The 23,393-nt window shown below is 28.3% G+C and overlaps 1 protein-coding gene across 2 annotated transcripts in view; it reads right to left on the reverse strand.

The window, feature by feature from the left end:
* Positions 1-2,853: 2,853 nt before the first annotated feature.
* The window catches only part of Vps51 (vacuolar protein sorting 51), a 36,255-nt gene continuing 15,715 nt past the window's right edge, over positions 2,854-23,393 (reverse strand). For both annotated transcript variants that reach the window (XM_067270438.1, XM_067270439.1), the window contains exons 11-21: positions 22,800-22,900; positions 20,618-20,837; positions 20,418-20,540; positions 20,147-20,254; positions 17,387-17,479; positions 17,250-17,297; positions 14,391-14,620; positions 14,180-14,303; positions 12,422-12,534; positions 3,063-3,141; positions 2,854-2,987 (exon numbers count right to left, since the gene is read on the reverse strand). In XM_067270438.1, coding sequence (XP_067126539.1) covers positions 2,958-2,987; positions 3,063-3,141; positions 12,422-12,534; positions 14,180-14,303; positions 14,391-14,620; positions 17,250-17,297; positions 17,387-17,479; positions 20,147-20,254; positions 20,418-20,540; positions 20,618-20,837; positions 22,800-22,900 — 1,269 coding nt within the window. In that variant the 3' untranslated portion in view covers positions 2,854-2,957. The remainder of the gene's footprint in view (positions 2,988-3,062; positions 3,142-12,421; positions 12,535-14,179; positions 14,304-14,390; positions 14,621-17,249; positions 17,298-17,386; positions 17,480-20,146; positions 20,255-20,417; positions 20,541-20,617; positions 20,838-22,799; positions 22,901-23,393) is intronic.

The raw sequence follows: 23,393 nt of genomic DNA on the forward strand, positions 1-23,393 counted from the left end.
ATGAATTTAAAAGAATGCAAAACGAAAACAAAGGAAAAAGAAATGGAAGAATCTGGCATACATTTAAGGAGATCGGAAAGAACTACTAAGGGAGTACCTCCTATAAGGTTAATTGAAACAATAAATTTATCAGTGACAGAGGATGCAGTAGAACCGAGAGAATGTAGCGAGGCAATCGCAGACAAACATTCCAAAGAATGGAGCAAAGCCATGAATCAGGAAATAGCAGCCATGAAAAATAACGGCACATGGAAAATTACGAAATTACCTCCAGGTAAAACTGCAGTAGGAAGCAGATGGGTATATTAAATTAAGAGAGATGAAAACAATAAAGTTAACCGTTTTAAGGCTCGTTTAGTCGCTCAAGGATACACACAAAAGTATGGCTTCGACTACGATGACGTATATGCCCCCGTGATCAAAACTGCCACCCTTCGAACACTCCTAACTATAGCCGGAATTAAGAACATGAAAGTTAAGCATTATGACATCGAAACGGCTTACTTAAATGGAGACTTATCACACGAGGTATACATGAAACAACCTAAAGGATACGAAGAAGGATCACCGGACATGGTTTGCAAATTATTGAAAAATATATATGGCTTGAAACAAGGAGCGAATGAATGGAATAAAAAATTCAATGAAACATTGCTTTCTAAGGGATTTAGAAGAAGCATGGCCGATTCCTGTCTTTACACCAGAGACCATAAAAGATGTTTGTATTTAGCAATTCATGTAGATGATGTAATAGCAATGGCCACAGACGAACATACGTTAACCGAATTTGAAACCGAAATGAAGGATATGTTTAAAATCAAGAATTTAGGTGACTTAAAATATTATCTGGGAATACAATTTGAAAGAGACGAGAACAGAATATTTTCACTCCACCAAGAAAGATATATCGAAAATAAATTGCGAGAATTTAACTTATCCGATTCAAGACCTTCTAATATTCCTATGGATACAGGATACTTAAGAAGAAATGAAATGCCTGATATGTTCAAAAACAACAATGTATACAGAAGTGCTATTGGATCTTTATTATATCTAGCGACTAACTCACATCCAGATATTGCAATAAGTACATCGATATTAGCGAGAAAGAATTGGGTGGAAGTAAAAAGAATCTTTCGTTATCTGAATTCGACAAAAAAAGAAGAAACTTAAATTAGGAAATATTGACAAAGAATTAGAACTTAAATGTTATGTAGATGCCGACTGGGGAGGCAATCGTATAGACCGCAAATCGAACACAGGATATTTGCTCTTGCTAAAAGGAAGTCCTATCCATTGGGTCAGTAAAAAGCAACAGTGTGTAGCACTTTCATCCACTGAAGTGGAGTATGTAGCCTTGGCAGAAGCTACTCAAGAAACTGTATGGATGAAACGACTTCTAGAAGAAATAAATCTACCGATCACAACACCTATCAAAATATTCGAGGACAATCAAAGTTTTATACGATTTTTAGAATTAGGAAAAACACAACAACGCACGAAACATATCGACACAAAATACCATTTTGTACGCGATTTAAAGAATTCGGGAGAAATTACTGTAATTTATTGTCCGAGTGAACGGATGACGGCCGACTTGTTAACAAAGCCGCTAGATGCAAATAAGGTTAATAAATTTACTCGCGATATTGGATTGTATTAATGATCAATTGTTGAGGGGGTGTGTTGGAATCAACGATTGCGATGTTTTGTAGATGTTCTTCTGACGTAATAAAAGATTGGTGGCGTTGTTGACCCCTCGGGGAAGGTTAACCTCATTTCACTCTCCCCTTTCCAGCGCTGACCTTTCGTGAGTCAAGACTGTGTGTAATCTTTGTGCACTCTTTGTTCCTTTGTTACATAACCAGTTACGCTAGTCCAACTGCCTTTTTACCAATCTTTCCGATAAGTGCCAAGTCTAACATTTATCAGTTAATTCTTTCCAAGCAAATTTGATATTTCCTATGGCATCCACAATGTTATATTTTTTCCAAAATTGCACAAACAAACATAGATTTAAAGAAAGTACACCTTTTTGCCACCTTTTGCTGAAATAATTGTATTATATATTAATCAATGAAATGCCATGATAATTTAAATCAGCATAAATTTCGAACTTTTCTTAAGGCTTTGAGCAGACTGCATTATATCAAATCAGTGTTAAGCGAGGCAGCATTAAGCGGGGTCTTACTGTATACAACAAAATTTAAATTGCAAGTGGTGCATTATGCACAAGAAAATGGAAATCAAGAAGCAGAAAGAACGTTTGATGTAGACAAAAAAAAAAAAAAACATTGCAATGGATTCAAACAAAGGATACTCTTGAGAAAATATCACAAAATCAGCAATTGTTTTGCAAAAAGACTGAAAAACATCCAACTAGAAAGCAAATCTGTTGAGAAATATTTGTTAAATTTGGGCAAAATGGATTTTTTGTGTCTGTTGAAATAGTTCAGAAGCCCAAAGGATTATTCAAAATATGTAAATTCCCAAAAATGAATTTAAAGGAAGCAAGATGTTTTGTGCCATGACTGAGCTCATGATTTGGTATTGAACTTCAATGGAGCAGCAGCTTCCTGACACCTACCTAATTTTAAATAGTTTTAAAATTATTCATTATCTTGAGTATAGGCCTTACCCTAATTTTGGTAAAAAAAAAGGCTACCTATACATATTTAAATATGGTAAGTATTTATGTATCTAAACAAGGGACTAGCAACTAAAAATTTTTCAGCTCCATTATAATCTTATGGGACCTCCATTGTATATGAGGTTCATTGTTAAGTGGCAAATACCTGTAACTTAAATAACTCACTTTTTATTATATGTAAAAAGTAATTAAGAAAAAATACATTTCTTCTTACATAATTATTTAAGTTTAATAAGACATGTTTATATTCATGATCTAACATATATACAAAATATAAATAGATCTGTACAGATATAATAATTACAGTTCAACCTCTTTCACATATCACATCAACCACCTAAAACAGAAAAGTAAATAAATAATTAATTTTTGTCAAAATTTTCATTGTAATATAGTATTTTTTAATACCTACACTTGGCTCCATCATAAGTGGATCCAGACATCTATGAATTGCACTTCCAACAACTTCATCTAATAAAACATGTACCAAGCTAAAAGTAAAACGTTTAAAGTTAAATCCTAAATTTCAAAACATTCTATTAAATGATATATTAAATTTTTTCTCAAGTTTATTTGAAAAATATTTATATTATGTAAATTAAAATTATCACAATAAGTAATATGACATTCCAGACGAGGTCCAAAATCGCGTAAATTGCAGAATTCTTGTGTTTAAATTATAACGATAGATTATATAAGAGAGATAGAAAAAAGTCTTGATCTAAACAATGTGACACAAAATGTAAACGAGTCCTGGGATGACTTCAACATGTGTTAAACGACCTGTCAATGTCAAACCATAAGGTAGAACTCTGACTCAGGCACTCCTAAATAGTCAATCTAGGAAAACAATTTTGGAAAAAGGGGAAAGATTTGATGGATAGAAAATCATTGCATATAATCATTAGAGTTCCAAAATGACACATTTACAAACAATGGGCTAAGTTACGAGCACTAGTCTTATGGCTTTATCAACAATCTCCGAGCATAGTTGACAAAAAGGTGTCAAATAGACACCTCGAATCGGACCTTTCTCATGACCTGAATTAGTCTTGGTTTTCCCCGGGAAACAAAGGGGAAATCAATTGGGAAGTGAGGAATGGGACGAGGGACCAATCCGAAATGCAGATAGTGGAAGAAAAACTAAAAAAAATCAGAATTACAAGATTGAAAAACAGTCTCCTCTGGATTAAGCTCACCATGTGCTTCATATTATGTCGTCGCCCAAGACGTCTCCAATCATCCCCAACACCCAGCGATCTCATATCGTCTGCCCCGGGGCTTCGACAGAAAGAAAATCCTCGCCATCCCAAAAGACAATAAAGTAGTGAAACTGAACTGTCACATAGATGTAAGCATAAATGTTACCAAATAAACGGCTTTTTTGTTTGTAAAACACTTGTCATCAATTGCCTCCTCTGCCACACCCACATGCAAATTTCCCTTAGATTCATCCTGACGCGGGATTAACTGATCCCCACCTAACGGACGGCAACCATACTTTGGTGCCGAGGAATGGGCTTTCAAGTTCCCTATCACCACTGGTCAGTGACCTTACAGTAAGCATTATATATAAAACAATATTGATCTCTCTAGTTGACTGATTAACTCACTGACATAGCAGCTTTTACTCAAAAATTTCATCTTATAGAAAATCAAGCTGGGATATTTGAAAGTAGATGCCAAGTACATTATCAGAAAAAATATTTTTGTTCTACAGGGCATCAAAATTTAAACCTCAGAATATCATGACATGTTTATAATTATTATTTTGCTCCAAACTATTTTAAATTCTAATATTTCCCTTTATCTTACTACTGATTATATTTATTAATACCCTGATATTATTTACAATTATTTCATCTATATGTGTATAAAATTAATATCAATACAAAGAATTGTAAATTACAACAACAATGCAGAAGCTGTTGTGATAGTCTGTGCACAGGAGTTTTAAAAGGGTGAGATTAAAAAAACAATATAAAAAAATAAAGCAGTTTATTGTTTTACAATATAATTATACAGAGGAACACAATACAGGAGATTAAAGAGAAACTAAATGGGAACAAAATGTTATATACAATATACTGTTTAATTTTTTAATTCTTTCCAAATGGGAGGGGTTTAAACCCCTAAAGCCTTTCTTAGTGCATGACTTTGCTAGGATGAGACCAAGAAGATCAGTGACAGCTCATCTTTAATTCTGTATTATGTTTTAAATTTATTATAATACAGTAACAAAAATAAATTTATAGAAATAATCTAAGTATCATCTTGAAATCAAATCAAAAATCTTCCATTTTAAACAATATAATATAATATTTAAGTACTTAATAATAATTTATTTTTTCATGGATATTAACATTGAAGAGAAATTATATATAACAAGCAAGTATTTATTGAGACATTGTCACAATGCTGGGCTGCTATTTTTAATTTATTTCATTTAAAAATATATGCTTTCCACCTCAAATTAATAATGTAGTGTCTCTGCCTCTGTACATCATACTTTTCCTTTAACAATAGAGTCGTGCCAGTCACCTACTAACTGCTTTCAGGGTAAAATTTTTGAATTGAAATAACATGACTTCCGATTTGCATTAGAAGTTCATATATCAAGGTCTCCTGCCCCTAAAGTTTCCACATCTGGTCTTGTCTTTTACCTATCTAACTCTGTTCTCGAAATTAAGGAAACACAGATGTACGACAGTGGGAATTTATATGTCTATAATTTTTTCACATTGCAGCGCAATAACTTGTTATTTATAAAATTTGCTTGTTGTGATTACTATTTTATCAAGTGAATATCTCAGACAATAAACTGAAATTTTTTTTAATATATTAAAATATTGAAGATGTAGTAGTACTGTATTTGAATATTTGCAAAACAAAATTATATTCTTGATAGTTCTTATCAAGTAAACTTGATAACTTCCACTTTCAGTTCCACTACTTTATTGTCTTACAGTGTTCTTGACAGTGTTGATTGCTGTCAACACTGTCTTTCAATGTTAAATTATTTTAATAGCAAAGAAAAATAAAAAGAAAATGAAAATTTATTTTGCAATATTTTCATTTAGCAAATACTTTTGATATATCAACTTGATCATCAGAAAATCAAATCTCTTAAATGCTTTGTTTGATTGCCTAATGTATATGAAGTTTTATCAAAAGTACTTCCAAAAAAAAAAATTTGTTTTGCAATTTTCTTTTTATTTTTATTTTTCTTTGATATTAAAATAATTTAATATCAGTATTATATTAAAGTTAAGTGTCTCCTTAACTCAATGGTCCTCAACTATTCAAATTCATGGTGCACTTGAACAATCAGGTAAAAATTAAAACTTACTTTATTATTAAATACAGTGATACCTCAGTTTTTGTTGATAATCCGTCCAAAACAATTGGCACCAAAATCCGAAACTGACAAAAACCAAGGCAATTATTTCCATATGAATTAATGTAAATCCAATTAATTCGTTCTAGACATTCCAAAATACATACCAAAAACACATTTTATAGAGAATTAATATAGCATTAAATACTAAAAGCAATAAGAAATTAACATAAAAGACTAATTAGCATAAAGATAAAAACATTAAGATTAAAGATAAGATAATTAGCATTAAGATGAAAGCAATGGAATTGTTTGGCTAGACAAGCGGGGTAATGTCTTGTCTTGTAGAAGCTAGTTGAACATGCGCTTCTAGCCTATATCGCCCCGTGGTAAAGTGTGGTGTAATTGTCATGTAATAGTAGTTGTATGTGTTTACGATGGTCGTATCGAGGAGAATAATGCCTTCCAGGAAATCTGTTTAAGGGTAACTGGCCCCTATTCAGGCACTACAGACATGGAGAAAACTCGGAAAAGTTCACGTGGCCAACCCGCCCTGGCAAAGTGCAAACCCACAACCAAATTCCACCAGTGTTCAGGGAATGTAACCATTGGCCAATGGTGGACCGTCGTGGGGTAATGTTCATACAATGAGAAATAACGTCACACTGTGCCGGAAAATGTGTGAGTTGCCCTTTGTTCTCACAAAATTAGCAGCGAGGTCACTTGAGCATGCCAATGAAATTGGAAGCAATCAACAAAAACTGAGACAAATTTTTCACAAAAAAAAAAATCAACGAAAACTGAAACAGACAATAACCGAAGTCAACAAAAACCAAGGTATTACTGTACTACAGACCCAGCCAAAAGATCAATCATGAGCCTTTCTTTAAAACCTTCTCTGCAAAAGCTGGTACACATTTGAAATATAATTGATAATGCATAGAGGTATATTTGACATTTTAATTTTAAAAATTCATCTTGCAGCAAGAAGCTTCATGGCTAATCTTTAGCAACCACTGCCTTAACTTGTTAGAGTATATTATTATTAATAACACTACCACTTAAAACTGGTTATACTTGAATTAAATAATCCAGCAATTTTTTAAATATGTGCAATAATACAGCTATTAATTTTGCAATGTTGACTCCTTCCTCATAACACAGAAGACTTTTTTTGAACTATAAATCTTACTATCCCCCTCCCCTTTCTCTCGTCTTACATCACCTCTCTCTGCACATGTGTATGACAATCCCCTGTTGTTTCAGCAGCTGGAGATTAGTTTGCCTGATGTTACCAGTTCAACAGGGACAAAAATGTTTGCATATATTAAAAAAATTGCTTGATTATAGGTTTTTAGAGTTTTTAATTTTCTGATTTAGATTAATAATAATTAGCAATAATCCATAAAAACATTTTACTTTTTTTTCAATTTAATAAATAAATAACAGTTTATGAAACGATTATTTAAGTTATAATATAAACATTTTGCCTCTGAATTAGTGCAAACAGAAAATAACACAACATTCCTGGTTCAAATTCAATTAGTTACATTAAAACAACAAACACTTCATTTAATTTATCAAACTATTTCTTGGTACTTACTTGCAGGACTATATTATATTTAATTAATGAGATGATGAAGTAAAGTGTTAAAATTCTGAACTGTAATTTAACTTAATGCATTTTCATTTTTGATTCTGAAGTTAATCCAGCTTTTATTTTTATAAAACTGTTTATTATTATTATTATTAACAAATAAATAAATAATGATGTAAATCAATAAAAATGCTCATTAATTATTTTATGTTCCAAGCATCTTAATTTTAAAATATCTTGTCAGGTAACTGTTATATAATATTTAAATATCTATAATGCCTATTATTAGAAACATACTATACTATACATTTATTTAAATTATATAGCAAATACATTATGTTTTTTTACATAACTTTTAAACATAAAATAGCAAACATTTTTTGAAAATACTAAGCTTGATTCCAAAATAACATGTGGAATAAGATGATAATAAAATTAAGCTAAACAAATTTATAATAATCAATTTTTAATCTTCTAAATTTTCTTAATCAAATTAAAAAGTCAATTCTCATAATTTATTTAATAAGGACATAAAAACTTTATTATAAAGCAATTATAAAAACAAATATATAATTCATTACTCACTCAGAACACTTTTCCAGAGTTTACATCTTTATTATCCTAGTACTTCCCACTTCATAAACAGTCAAATTAAAAAAAATAATAAAAAAACATACCTTCAAGAGTAGCCATGAGAAAATAATAATGTATCCTTTTAAAATACACCATTACCATGAAAAGATGATATGTGTTAAATAGATACATTGTTAATTTTGGAGTGATACTCTTGAAGGTGCAATTTTTTAAATGTGATTTTTTTTGTTATTTTGATTTTTAATATCCCTGAAGATGAGTTGTAAGAATTGAACAACATATAGGCTAATAGACATGAACTATGGAAAAGCATTATTTTGAGTGAATAAGGTAATGTGGGAATTCTTTTGTGAGTTAAATAATTCATTACTTTTGCTTGATATCTGCCATTTACACCATTAAATATATGGAAATACAAAGCTCTGTTTACACTTGCAAGAAAGAAAAAGAAAAAGAAATGCAGAAATGATTCCTGTTTCTGTAGTACACAGAGTCCAAAAATTAAGGTGAGAAATGTTTAACTTTTTGTGTTGTTATATATAGAAACAAAAAATCAATAGTCAATAGAACATGAAAATTCTATTGATTAATTATCTTTCATATTAATGTTAATATGGCAGACACAAATAAATCACATAAAACATTGATTGATTACAATAAAATATAAACATGTTGGATTAGAAAGCTTCAGATATCAGTAATATTTAACTTTTGAAAAAATGCATAAAATGGAAGAAATCAAGCAAGATATTATGACTACTGCTCATCTTGGAGTTATGATACCTGTAGTGATATTGGACCTACTCTCTCCGAATGTGGTCTTGTCAGCCCACATCCAATCTCTTTACAAGCAGTCATAAAAGTAATACACAAAGGGTTGCAAAAAGTGCAGAGAAGAATAGCCTAAAAGACTTCTAAGAAAGTTAAAGTTTGAATTTAAAAAGTGTTCTAAATTTTGAATGCCATAACAGATAACAAGATTGAATGCTGTAACAGAGAACAAAATTCGTTTTTGATAATAATAGATGTTTCAAATTTTTCTTGTTTGAAGATGATTCTAAATAACCTGTAGTGATATTGGATTCTCTACAATAGATATTGGAATTTTTGTTTTCTACAAATTAGACATTTCCAGAAAATGGGCAGACATGTAAACAAAATTTTTTAAATTTATTTATTGCATATACAAAAGGAAATATCACAAGACAATTGATATCCTCCAAAAAAAAAAAAAAATGCCCATAACAAAAGATTAAAATACAAATAACAAAAAAAATCAATAGACATGATAAAATAAATATATATATTTAAGTATTAAGTACAGTACATATATATACACATATACACTTAAATAAAAACAAAATATTATGTATTATAGAGTAACCATTTACAAATGTGTTTAAAATGTAGAAAATTTTCATATATGGATTGTTCCACACAGCCCATCTTCTGAATAGAAAGAGGATTTGAAAGAAATGGAAAGCCTAAAAGATGGAATAAAAAAAAAAAAACAAGTTTTGTTACAAATAACACATGGTGGAACTCTCAGGTACAACCAATCAGAACAAATGGAACCATGGAAGTATTTATATAAAAGTAAACAGTCAAAGTACAGTGGGTGATTGGTTAACAAACAGTTCGAACTGTGAACACATTGGACAATGAACACTTTCGCAACAGATTTTTATGTTCGGACAGCAAACATTTCCCAGAACAAACACAAAAAGTGACTTAAAATAAAGAATACTGATTGGTTTTCCTTTATCTCGAAGTGACAATTTGAAACCTTTCGGAGCTCGGGAGACGTCAACATTGTTGCTCAACCCAATATCAATCGGATAGTATTCCTCTGAACTTTGAAACTCTCCCTTGTAATTCCAGTTTTTTGTTTACCTTTCTGACAATTTTTTATAGTCTTTGCGAGACTGTCGGGCACTCATTAACTTTTGCAACGGTTTTTATTTTCGAAAGGTGACAGTTCAATAGCCAAGGTAGAGAGTGGGCAGATGTCTGATGTTGCTAGGCAGTATGGTTTGAACAGGTCTACAGTACACACAATCTTAGCTAAGAAAGATATAATCAAGAAGACTCAAGAAGCTAAAGGAGTAGCAAAAATCACATCTGAGAAACAAAGATGTGCCATCCATGATAAAATGGAAAGATTGCTTTTAGTTTGTTATTACATATAAATAAACATAGTAAGAAAGTACAGTAGAACATCGTTTATCCAAAAGCCAGTCAACCGAAAGCTTTCCAGTTGGACTGTGTCGTGCTGAATCAAACGTTTTTAATACTAGATTAACTTCTAAAGTATAATTTTTTGTTTTTATATTTTTCAATATATTTATTTTGTTTGTACAAAATAAAGAAATAATTTTTAACGATACAATAGCCTCGATTATTATAATAAAAATTTTCGTTAGGCTTAAAATTGACGAAAATTCAACATGAAGTGACACGCAACGGAGAAAAATTTCAACATTGAACAGGTTAATATATTTTTTCGTACATAATCAGTTATCCGAAAAATCAGTTGTCCGAACAACCCCAGTCCCCAATTGATTTGGATGAACAATGCTCTAGTGTATATAACTTTTTATTTATTTTTTGGGGTCTCCAGAACAAATTAATCAAATTCCCATAAGAATCTATGGTAAATCGATAATTGGTTAACGAACAATTCGGGTAGCGAACATCATCTTGGAATGGATTATGTTTGTTAACCAATCACCCACTGTATTTGATATGTTTGGTAAAACTGGGAATTCCCAATCTGGATCTAGCTGGATCTAATATGCATTAGGGCAGTGGTTTCCAACTTTTTTGTACCTGCGCCCCCCTTTAAAAAAAAATTGTTGCGCCCCCCTTAACTTTTCTAACAATCTAATTTCATAAATACTCAAAGTGCGCTCGGCTCCAAACGCGAAAGCGAGATGTTCTCGTTCCAGCAAGAGTATGGATGGATGTTTTAGCATTTGTACCTGAAAAATTCGCGGCAAGGATTGTGGATTACGTATACCTATTTTGCTGATTCATTTTTTTGACACCTATTCGACTTTTTTGGTTTGTATTCGAAAATGGTATTTTGGAAACAGCTGCATGCCCCCCTTGCAACAGTCTCGCCCCCCCAGGGGCACGCCCCACAGGTTGGAAACCACTGCATTAGGGGTTAGCATTAGGAAGGTTAGAGAGTTTATTTTAAAATAAGAAGTATTTTATTAGTTCTTTTAATATTTTTTGTAAATGTTTTTGGCTTCCATTACAGTTTTTCTGTAAGTGAAAACTAAGCTTTTCTATGATGTTTCTGTACTTGAAAACAAAATATTCCTGTTCTCCATTCTTGTAACAATCTTCTATAGTATTTTTCCGTAAGTGGAAATTAGGCTTTCTTGTTTATATTATATATAACAACAACTGTATTTTGTTATCTATGTAGTAAATTAATTTCTGCACAGTCTTTTTCAAATGACCTTCACTGTAGACACACATTTATTTGTTTATAAAGAAAAAATTGTATTTATGAGCAAGGCTGTGGCTAGAGCATTTGGCACCAGAGACAAACTTAAATATGGTACCGTTTGGATAAGCCTTCAAATAATATAATTTTTCATACTCATATGTGACAGTTTTCTATGAATTTATTAGTTCGCCCATGTAATAATTTTGGAATTTTAGCATGATATCATCTTGGCATCCTGAACATATGTCCTCTCTGCCTCTGCTTTTCCATGACCCTATTTACAAGTAATAAAAAATTTTATAATGCTGTATAGTATTTTGTTTTTTTGTCCACCTTGATACTACTTCATTTCACTCAGCTGATAAAGTTTCTTAGGAGAAGACTGGTAATACAGACAATTTACAAATTGTTATCATATAATATATTGATATAAAAATTTTATTAAAAAAATGATAATTTATTCATTAAAATTACATAGATGGCATGTAGTTGATATCATAAATAGCAATCAACAAAATATATATAATCTAATTAACTTTTACTGCCATTATTTTAATCTTCACGTAAGCTATTATACTTTAAAATACTAAAGCACAAAATTACATAGTTTAATCTCTTTTAGATGATGAAAATGAAACTATATATAGGTATAAAAAAAGAAACAGCTAAAAATGCTTATTTATCATTAGTTTATACTGACATAAAAAAAAAATATGATATATATATATATTTTTTTAAGTATATAAGGATAAGTATATATATATAAAATTTATGAATACTTACTTCTCATCAGAAACAAATCTCCATAAATATAATTGTAAGTAATGGGTATCCACTTGAATTTGTTGCAGTCCATAACGACTGAAAGTACGTAATCGGACACATTCCAAAAAAGTCTAGAAAAAATACAATAATAGAAATTATTTTTAAATCATGATTTTTATACTTTATGAATGATTAATTAGTTTAATTTACTTTTTAAATCAATAGACTCTTTCAAGATATATAAAAATATAAAATTAGAAATATGATTTGTATTTTATTGGTTTTTTCAATCAAATAATATTAAAACTTTTTATCTTTATGAACGGAAATAAAAATTTATAATTTTTGTTTTCAAAGTCTTAACTTGAACAGATTGTTGACAAGAAAAATTCTAAATCTCAATAAATTAATTGCTTGCTTAGAAATTTTTTTTTTTTTTTAAATTTAAATGAAAAGTTTATTGGTTACTAGAAGAAACATTAATTAAACATAAAGAAGCATTATAACATTAGGTAAGGTTAGCAAAAAGCTAACATTTTTGACAAGTTAATGGGACATCTTCAGATATGAATAGGGTGAGACATAAGCGAAATCATTTATGTTTGAAGATGGTCTGTTATTGCATCAAAAACATTATTATTTCTCTACCCTTACATACTGTTAAAGGTGTATAACTTACTTTTACTGCCATTATTTTAATCTTCATGTAAACTTTAACTAGCCATTGTAGTTAATTTATTTGTTTTTTGTAGGCAAGGTTTTATATAACTTAAATTATTTTAAATTTAATTTTAGATTTGACATATGAATTTAAAGTTTTATATAAGTGAGTTATATAAGAATTTTCAATATTAAAATATTCTACTTCTTTTTTTACAATTTAAAAATCCTTTAAAATCAATACATTACAGATTTTTATCATTTAATGATCTCCTTAATATTAATATAGATAACTGCAATTTTATGTTATAGAACAATAATATTTGTTTTTGACAAGACTATGTCTTGTCTCTAAAATTGCGCTGCTGTCAACAGCTGCACATCTTAGAGGTATGAAGGAGTAAATATCAGGAGTTGCAATTTGGCAGAGTGTTTGGTGCCCAAATCAAGCACGCATAAAATAAACCAGACTTGTAGGTAGTCAGTGGACCAAGAACTGGGTCAAAATAAAATACAAAATGCTGAGACTGTTCCTACAAACAGGCGCGTGAGTGCGAGATTTGTGCATGCATTGCTCACGCTCTCTGAGACATAGTCTCATCTCAAGAATGGCTTTGCCATTTTACTTGTTATTAAGCTAGATTGATTGATCACTATATAGAAGTGCCAATAATTCTTTAGACTTCAAATCTGTTAAATATGATTTAGATATTAAATGGATATAAATTGTTACTTTCAACGTCCTTATCAAAATCTATAGAATTTAAAATACTTTGGAGCATGAACATTATTGTCAACAAGATACTCAGACAGTTTTGCAAATAGCATATAACATTGTTGCAAAACATATTTTGCTGTCAGTGTCAGTATAAAAAATTTAAATTACAAAAACATTCATTATTGACTCATTTTTGTTGTTATTATTTTAAATTGAATTATTCTTACATTTAGTAATATTTTTCTGTAAATATTATTTAAACTTTCTTGTAGATAAATTTAAAAATAAATTTTAATTGTATATTTTCATCATTTTTTAAACAAAAATTTATAATTTTTGAAAAAGTTTCAAAATTAATTTTTTTTTCTAAAATGTTAATATAAATGTTAATTCAATACCTTCAGACTTATCTTGATGATTCCAGTCATAACAGAAACTTTAGAGAATTCTACTGTACTGAAAATCTCAATCTTTTCTGAAAACAGCTTCTGTATATTGCTCATTAAATTGTTATCAATGGTACTATCAATTTAAAAAATATATATTAATAATAATTAATTTATTATATAAATATTTAAAATACAGTATATCTATTCTAAAATAATATACCTTGGAGCATATGCACTCCAGTTTGATCTCAACTGTCTACTAGCACTACAAGGATATGTACGACGACTGGAATCACTACTGCGTTCATGACGAATACCTTCTTCATACAATTGACCAACTTGACCATCAATTGCAGTGACATCTTCTACTACTCTCTTCATGACAGCTCTGACATTCCGAGGCTCAATTGTATTCAACCAGTCACGAGTCTCTACACTTTTTCTCAACATCTATAGATTAAAAATGCTTATAATAAAACAATAAATAATTATAATTAAAAATTTGTTATGTAATTGCTGGCAACATATATTTAAACATTTTAAAAATCCTTCAGACAGAAAAAAGTCAATATCTCATTATGTATTTTAGACATCTAGGCTTATGCACTAACTTTTCACATAATTTAAGTTTTAATTGAATACTAGATATATCTCTAAAATAAAATATAGTTTGAAATTGTGTGTTATCTTTAAAAAATTAAAAAAGTTTTCATGCAAAGTTTTTAATGCTACAAACATATTCTCATGTTCTTTAAGTAGGTTCCAAATGATATCAAAACATCAAACTTATACCTACAATTTTTGGGACTCTTCTATCTGACAAATCATTTCTGTGAGTATTATTGCACATTTTTATTAACATATAATTTTCAGATGTAACTTGAAACATGTTCACATACATTCATGATTTTATATTCTTATTGTATTTCTTACAATTTGAACATGTATAAATATCAATATAAACAACCTAATAAAAAATGCTTTTAGAAATAAAAAGATAATAAATGATTTATTTTTGAAAGTAAACTATAACATTTAAAACTATTCAAATTCTGGCAAGTAATGTTATAAACATAATGGAATTTTAGAAAAAACTGTATTACTCTGATCTTTCATCTGATATAGATGACAATCATGGTAGATCCATAGGGGTTTCAGGGACTTAAACCTTCTCCATTGATACAAAACAAATTAAAATTTATTTGTTTGAACTTCAAAACATTTTTAAAAACATTCACGATGGCAAATATGGTTTATCAGACCATACACAATACAATCATCCTGTGCATGTTAATAAAAAGTACTTATGATTATTCAAATTTTTAAAATTTTTCAGTTATCTCTCCCTTTGGGTTCTTCTGGAACTGTACTGGATTATGATGAGTTCAAAACAGAGAATTTGATCATATTTCAAGTGAACATTATATATTTGAGCCTAATGCTGAGCAGAATTTGTTTAGTACAAAAATGGATAATATTTTTACATTAAAACAGTGGTTCCCAACCTTTTCTAGAATGTGGAACACTTTTGTGAGCAATTTTCTTTAGCGGAACACTTACTTAAGTTAATATGAAATACATAAGCATGTCATCAGTTATTTTATTAGAATTGAGCAGTTATAATTCAAAATCTCTACTCATATTATTAACGCCAATTCTAAGACAGGAAAAAATATACCTAAATAACTTTAATGGGAAACTTGTGCCTGATGCTTTTTACATATTTCATTCAGTTTTTATCATTGCCTTTATCTTATTCGAAACAGTAGTACACTCCATGAGTACGAGTTGTACATATATATTTAAGTTTATGAAAATTTTATGATTTTAATTTTTTGATATTCGGCGGCTCGAATACAATTGTACACTTTCCGATTTGCGACTTAATCTGCGGAACACTTGGGAGATGCTTACGGAACACCAGTGTTCCGCGGAACACCGGTTGGGAACCACTGCATTAAAATATGAAAAATAAGTTAAAAAGTTTATCCATGCAAGATGCATCTTGAGAAACATCTTAAATCATAATTCTGGGAGAATAGCTAGAATGCATAAATTTTTATACAAAAAATTTTTAAGAAGAAAATGAATTTGTTATTAATGCTGACAAATGAAGTTCATTTTCATTTAGAAAGTTTTTGTTATTAAACAAAATTGTTAAATTTGGGCTATAGAAAATTCAAAAGTTAAGCAAGCAGAGAAAATGCACTGATAAGAAGTAATTGTACGGTATAACTTATCACAATGTATAACAGAGTAGCTGGTCTTAATTTCTTAAAAATGATAACTGTTAATGACAATGGTAAAAGATACAATTATATAATCAATACAAATCAAGAACTTAAACTGAAAATATTTGCTATGTCAACTAGGTAACCTTTATTTTATTCCAATAATTAAATAACAAATTTGACAAATGTTTTCGAGCAGCTTGACCACCCTACTTCAGGTCCATTACAAATATGTTGAATGAGTGTTTCAAATAGAACATACTTTAATGGACCTGAAGCAGCACCTGTTCAAATCATTTATCAAATTTGTCATTTAGTTACTGAAATAATGAAAAGGTTATTTAGTTGATATAATCAGTATATTTCTTAGAACATCAATTAATATTTTGGATGGTTACCATGAATTATGATTTCAAGAGGTCTATACCATTATTCATATTGAGAAAAACAATGAACATATTATATAGTTTTTCAAATCTGAAACTTCTCACATTATAATAACAATAATTTGTCAGCAAGATTATCTAATTCAAGTGACCAGACTTTATTTCAGAAATATTTAAGGGAAAGAATTTACATATAGATAACATTTCTTTTGAGAATATGAGTATATTCATGTCTTGCTGCTCAAGATCAATATTAGTCTTGTTATTTTTCATACATAAGTTACTTAAATATCAATGTTTCAGATTTGTATTAAAATTAAAGAACGTCAACAGTTCATTTGCTGATTTTCTAAGTTTAATATAATAAACTGTTCTAGAGGATTCATTGCATTTATTAAGAAAAATAATTTTAAATTTTTTTATTTTAAATAAATAAATTATTAAAATGTAAATTTTACTAACCTGAGATATACTAAGTCCTTGAACTCTTACAAAATGATCAAGTAATTTCTAGAAAATATAAAATACAAATGTGTATCTTCATTTATTTAAAAAATTATCAAAATTTAGAAATAATATTTATTAAAAAAATTAAATACCTGTGCAGTTTGTGCTATTTCTTCACATAGTGTAGTTACTGATGTTAAGCCAGTTTGATCTTCTACAGTAAACTGTTCATCAGTAAGTGATAACTAGAAAAAATTAAAGTTAAAATACTTTATCATTATTATCCATTCTTTCAAAATACTAAATAAATTTATATTTTGATAAGCATTTGTACATAATAAGTTAAAAAATTAACAGATCTTATACTGCACGACGAAAGAAACAGAAACTTTTTGCAATAATTCGTCACCAGAGGGGATCCCAAAATCTACATTTACCAGTGCATTCTTCTGTGGATATAAATCGGCCGAAATCCCCGAGTGGAACAGGATGGAACACTATTAGAAGACGTTGTAAGACCAACCTATTCCAGTTTTTTAGAAAATTTTATATTTTTAAATGGATAAATTTTGTGTTTTTTAACTAAAGGTGGCCAAGTAGCCTAAAAAGAAAGGTCAGGTCATCCAAAAGTTTTAATCTAAAAACACATAATAAAATAGTGGTCTTTTGAATCGACTGTGTCTTTAATTTACGAAAGATCTTATACTGCTTACAGTATACTTTCTAGATCCATAAACATTTCAAAGCCTGATATTTTATAATAAACCAAAATTAATCAGGCTACTTTACCACTACTATTAATAATTAAATACTGAGTAATTTGATATTAGAGATAGGTGTTAGGCACCATCTCTTATTAAATTTAAAAACTATAATTAAATTAATATTCATTAAATAATTTAAAATATTATAGTTGGCATTGTAAGTAACTAAGAATGGCTATATCTAAATTAAACATATCTGGGGGATCGGACAGCATTACCCTTGGAACTGGCAATGCATCTTCATGGTAAGCAGCAGTTGTGGGTTCGAGTCCCATTCCAGTCCAATTCTTTTCTTCCAGAATATTCTAAATTATTTAATAAATACTAATTTATAATTATTAAATTTAATAAGAGATGGCACCTACCACTTATCTCTAGTATCAAATTACTCAATATTTAATTATTAACAGTAGTGGTCAATTAGCCCAATTCAGCAATTATCTGGATTATATGTCTCAAAATTAAAATTTCTTAAACTTTATTAATATTTGAATAATGCATGGATTTATTCATACATAATTTGCATAGTAAGTACAATATCCATGTCAAATTTTGCTATAGAGATAGTTTTATGTAGATAAAAATATAAACAAAAATCATTACATTAATGTATTTATTCCTAAAAACTTTGATTTCAGAACTCTATACTGTTAGCAAGTGTTTAAAAATATTATATAAAATTATTTACTCATACACCCTTTAAATGATTAATTCATCAGAGAAAATTTTGAAAGACAAAGAAAACTGATTTTATAAGTATGCAACATCAATATGTAAATGAGATCTGCCTAACTAGCCTTAGGAAAAAATTCTCATTATTAGAAACTAGGTATTCTTAAGTCAGTATTGAGTTGTTTTTGGATAATGTGTAATTTTCAAATTTAAAAAGAGTAATACTTTAAAATTAGTCTTGCATATAAGGATTGGACAGCTCTTTTCCACTTTAATTTCCTGTTCTCAAAAATACAGAGCATTCTTTTCATCTTAACACAAGTTCTGAAAATATTTACTTCAGATGTAGAAAGAAATAATTTAATTAATTATATCTTGACTTCAGACAAAAAAATACAAATTCAACTATTAAATGCCAAATTTGTATTTTCTGTCTCAATTTCCTCCAACAATTACTTTGATATGATCTTACACACAATTTACAGATATTAATTAATCCTATTTTAGAAGGAATTTCTTTCTTTTAAAATATTTTAGCTTGTACATTTATTTTAATTGATAATAGCTAAAATTCCAGTTTCAGTCATTAACATTGTTTTTCATATTGCTAGATTAAGACACAAAAATATAGACTTAATAATTAACTTTAATACATTGAAAACATATTTAACTGTCAATTAGTTTGTCCTAATAATTAAGAATAATAACTCTATATAATTTTGTGTAAATTTTAGGAAAATATTTCTTGTAAAAGACTGATGACATATTATACTATTTAGATACAACAGAAACATTTTTAATTTCAAATCATAATAAAAGAAACTAGCAAGTTAAAATCCAATGCTAAGATAAAACTTCTTTAAGTAAAAAACAGAAAACTTATACTTAAAAAAATATGTTTTAGCAATAGTTATAATACTATCAATTTAACTTCTGTGGTAGTACGAAAGGGATTATTCCTACATAAACACTAATTTCCTTGAATAGCAAATGTGATCAACTAAACTACTGATAAACATCTTAAAAATTCAGAGAAACCATTTAAAAATCATAAATTTTAAAACTGAAGCAATTCTACAAACTTTTAAATACATTTTTCCTATCTTGTATGATAATTTCTATCGATATTTCATCTTTAGTTGCTAGAATAGATTATAAACTATAATAGCTGCTATCAAATCTTAATTCATTTAAAAAATGGATTGTCATTAATAAAAATAAACTTTTAAAAATCAGTTTTAATGATAAAAAATATCCAAGAAAATAGAAAAAAAAATTAGACATACTTATAGGATTCTCAATTCTTTTTAAATTAAAATTACTAAGATTGAAAAATTAAATTAATTACATGAAATCATTAATTAGATATTCCATTATATAATGCAAAAATTTATATTATTAATTTTAATTAAAATTTATATTTGTTACCAAAAAGCATGTTCAGTATGTTTTTATGATTAATTACTTTATACTTACTAAATAACTAATAGAAGAAGTTTTCAAATCCAGACATAAACGTGATAACAACAATAATAAAGCAGGAGGAGGAACCATATTTTTATCTCCAATAGATGAACAGAATTCCTAAAAAGTTTACAATCTATTTAGAATCCTAAAGTTTAGAATCTTTTAATTATATTTTAAAAATTTTGTATTAATTGAAGTTGAATAACATTAAAAAACTTAAACAAATTTTATAAAATAAAACATAAAATATATTATTCTGGAGATATCATCTTAGACTTACCAAAGCAACATTATTTATATGACGTAAGAAAGCCACAACAACTCCTTCTCGAACATACTCTCGACAAAATGGTTCTCGAAAGTGCATTTTCATTGCAAATGTAATATCAGATTGAATAAAGGCCTATATATATTAATATATTGTTAAAATAATATGATTAAACTTGATTTAATATTATTAAATCTTTTAACATAACTCACTTGCAAATTAGATAAAACTGCTTTAACTTGATCAGCCACTGATGTTTCCATTGTGTTTAACAGATCAGAAAGACTTAAACTACCTTCCTGACCAACAGTACGTGGAGCTGCTAGATTATGGCGAATATCTGTTAGACAATCACTGAGATGCTGTTTTAAAGTTTGTAAATAATGTTCACAACGATCTTTTCCAGCTTTAGAAACAATATCAGTTCCTTTTCTGTAATAATGTGATAATATCTAAATTATTATAATATATGAAAATAAAAAATAATATAAAGAACTAAAATAGTAATTAGAATAAAAATATCAAGTAATTTTTAAAAAATCTAAGTTAATTGACTTGTTTATTTATTAAAGTTTCAAACTAATAATATAAAAATATTAAACAGATTAAATTACAATAGAGTCAAATAGCATTCTCCCAAAGCCAGTTTTAAGTGATTGACTGACTAGCTAAATATTTTTCTTTATACACCTGGCATATTTAGTATTATAAGTCTATTATAATATTCTACTGTGTGCCTCTGTTTGGTATGCATACTTATAACTTTGCTTTAAAAATAAATTTTAATGAAAAATAACAAATGATAAACAGTGTATCAAAATCAGTTAAAAAATGCTATTAACTGAAATTATAAATTTATTTTTAATAAAAAGTTGTATATCCTTTTCAATCAGTGTAGAGAAATTCTGACTTACATATAAGTACTTATTTATATTTAGTAAAAACTTTAAATAAAACAACAACAACAAAAAAAAAAAGCTCTATAGCAGAATAGGTAAAATGATGAGAAGCATTCAGTCCAGCTGCTTACCCTTCATTATCCACTTATTATCTCTTGGTGTCACATAATTTGGACTTTCTTCATATATACTTTTAAAAAAGTCACTTATGAAATAATTTTGAATAATGAACCAAATGAATAATGTATTTATTCAAAAGACCTTTAGAAAACAATTCAGTTCTAGAAAGAGCTTCAAACTGGAAAAAAGGGAAGATAACCCAAATAACATCAGATAATTTTTTCATTTTAATGAAAGAATTTAAAAGTTTAGTTGAAAAAAGTAATAAAGATTTAAGCTTAATAACATTTTTTCATTTGATCCTCTAGTAACTTTTTATGGATTTTATGACCCATTATTTGTCTTGACTTTTCCTGTCTTTTGTAAAAATAAATAAATAAAATTTTTAAGATGAAAAAATATCTTTTTAAATGAATTATTAATTTTCCATATTATATGTATTTCCCACTTAGTGCCAATTCAATTAATGTTGTAATTTGATTATTATTTTTTCTTTTACTGTACAATACTTTTTACTGTAATTACAGGCAAGCTTTTTGGAGTCATATTAATTATTTTCTTATGTTTTTGCTGAGATATCAGCAATCAAGTCCAGGGAAATGAAAATGAAATCAAATAAAAATGTAATAGTGATTATCCACTTTCATGACAAATAATTGTTTTGTTTTATAATGTTCATCTCTGAATGAGGCTTTATTACTACAGAATATTTAAAATTTATTATATATAAATGCGCATTTAAATTAAACACGCTATCATATATCTTAATGTAAAATTATGTTATATGCAATTTTTCTTCCTTAGCAATTTGTATTAATAACAATATCCTTATAATAAGGTTCCAAACTAAAAACTTCATGTACACAGACATTCTATGAAATTCAAATAAATATAATAATAAAAAGTTACCATAAATTAAATATTTTAAGTTTTATTTGTCTTAGAATGAATGGTGTCTTACATTGATTGCACATAACATTAATCAAAACCCATCATGAGTAGACCATGTAATGCCTTATGTATCAGTAATAGGCATTTTCAGATATATTACCGAATGGTCACATCAATTAGAGTTTTGCTGATAGCAAGCATTTAATTTAAACTCTTTTTTAATGTTTAAAATGCTTTCGAGATAAATTTTTAATGACGTATTATAAGAAAGTTATTATATATGTGGAAAAATATAGAAATCAAGTTGTTAAATATTACTACCTCAAGCATTTCTGCCGTTTTTCCACTTTTACTCAAAAGAACGTAATAAAACTATTTTAAAATTTTTTTCCTCCATAAATCTTAAAATTTGATTTCAAGTCATGGTAATACATTATACAGATAATATTTGGCTTAAATAAATGCAATATATATATATACATACTTTGAAAAATCAATATCTAAAAGCAATCTATTCATTGCTTGAAGACGACGATGGAAGCGATCTAATGCTCGAACTAATATAGTATTATCACCAGTTTCTTTCTAAATAAAAATAAAGATATTATAAAATATTTAAAATTTTGAACCATGTTTTGTAATGCATTTAGAAATTCTATTATTAATAATATAATAATAGCTCCAATCTGAAAAAATTTTATATTTAAAATATATAAAAATATACAGCATGATCTTGTTTTACAAGGCGTGTCCGGAAAGTAAGTACCGTTTTGTTCTACCGCCACCGCAGCGGTAGTATCGCAGTTCAGTGCCTGCCATACATGTTTCTGGTTGACTGTCAGTCCAGTGATGCCATTACAGCTGGACTGTGTTGTTTTTCCATGTGTTAGTGAGCATTCAAAATGTTTAAGACAATTGCCAATCCCACCAACTGTGAAGCGCATTCTGTAATACAGTTTTTGAATGTAAAGAATGTTAAGCCAGTTGAAATTCATCGTCAACTTGTAGAGATTTATGATGAAAATGTAATGAGTGATGGAATGGTGAAAAAGTGGGTTTGAAAATTCAATGATGGACA

This window comes from Centruroides vittatus, unplaced genomic scaffold (genome assembly GCF_030686945.1).
Source record: "Centruroides vittatus isolate TY-2023 unplaced genomic scaffold, ASM3068694v2 contig_371, whole genome shotgun sequence".
Taxonomy (NCBI): Eukaryota; Metazoa; Arthropoda; class Arachnida; order Scorpiones; family Buthidae; genus Centruroides; species Centruroides vittatus.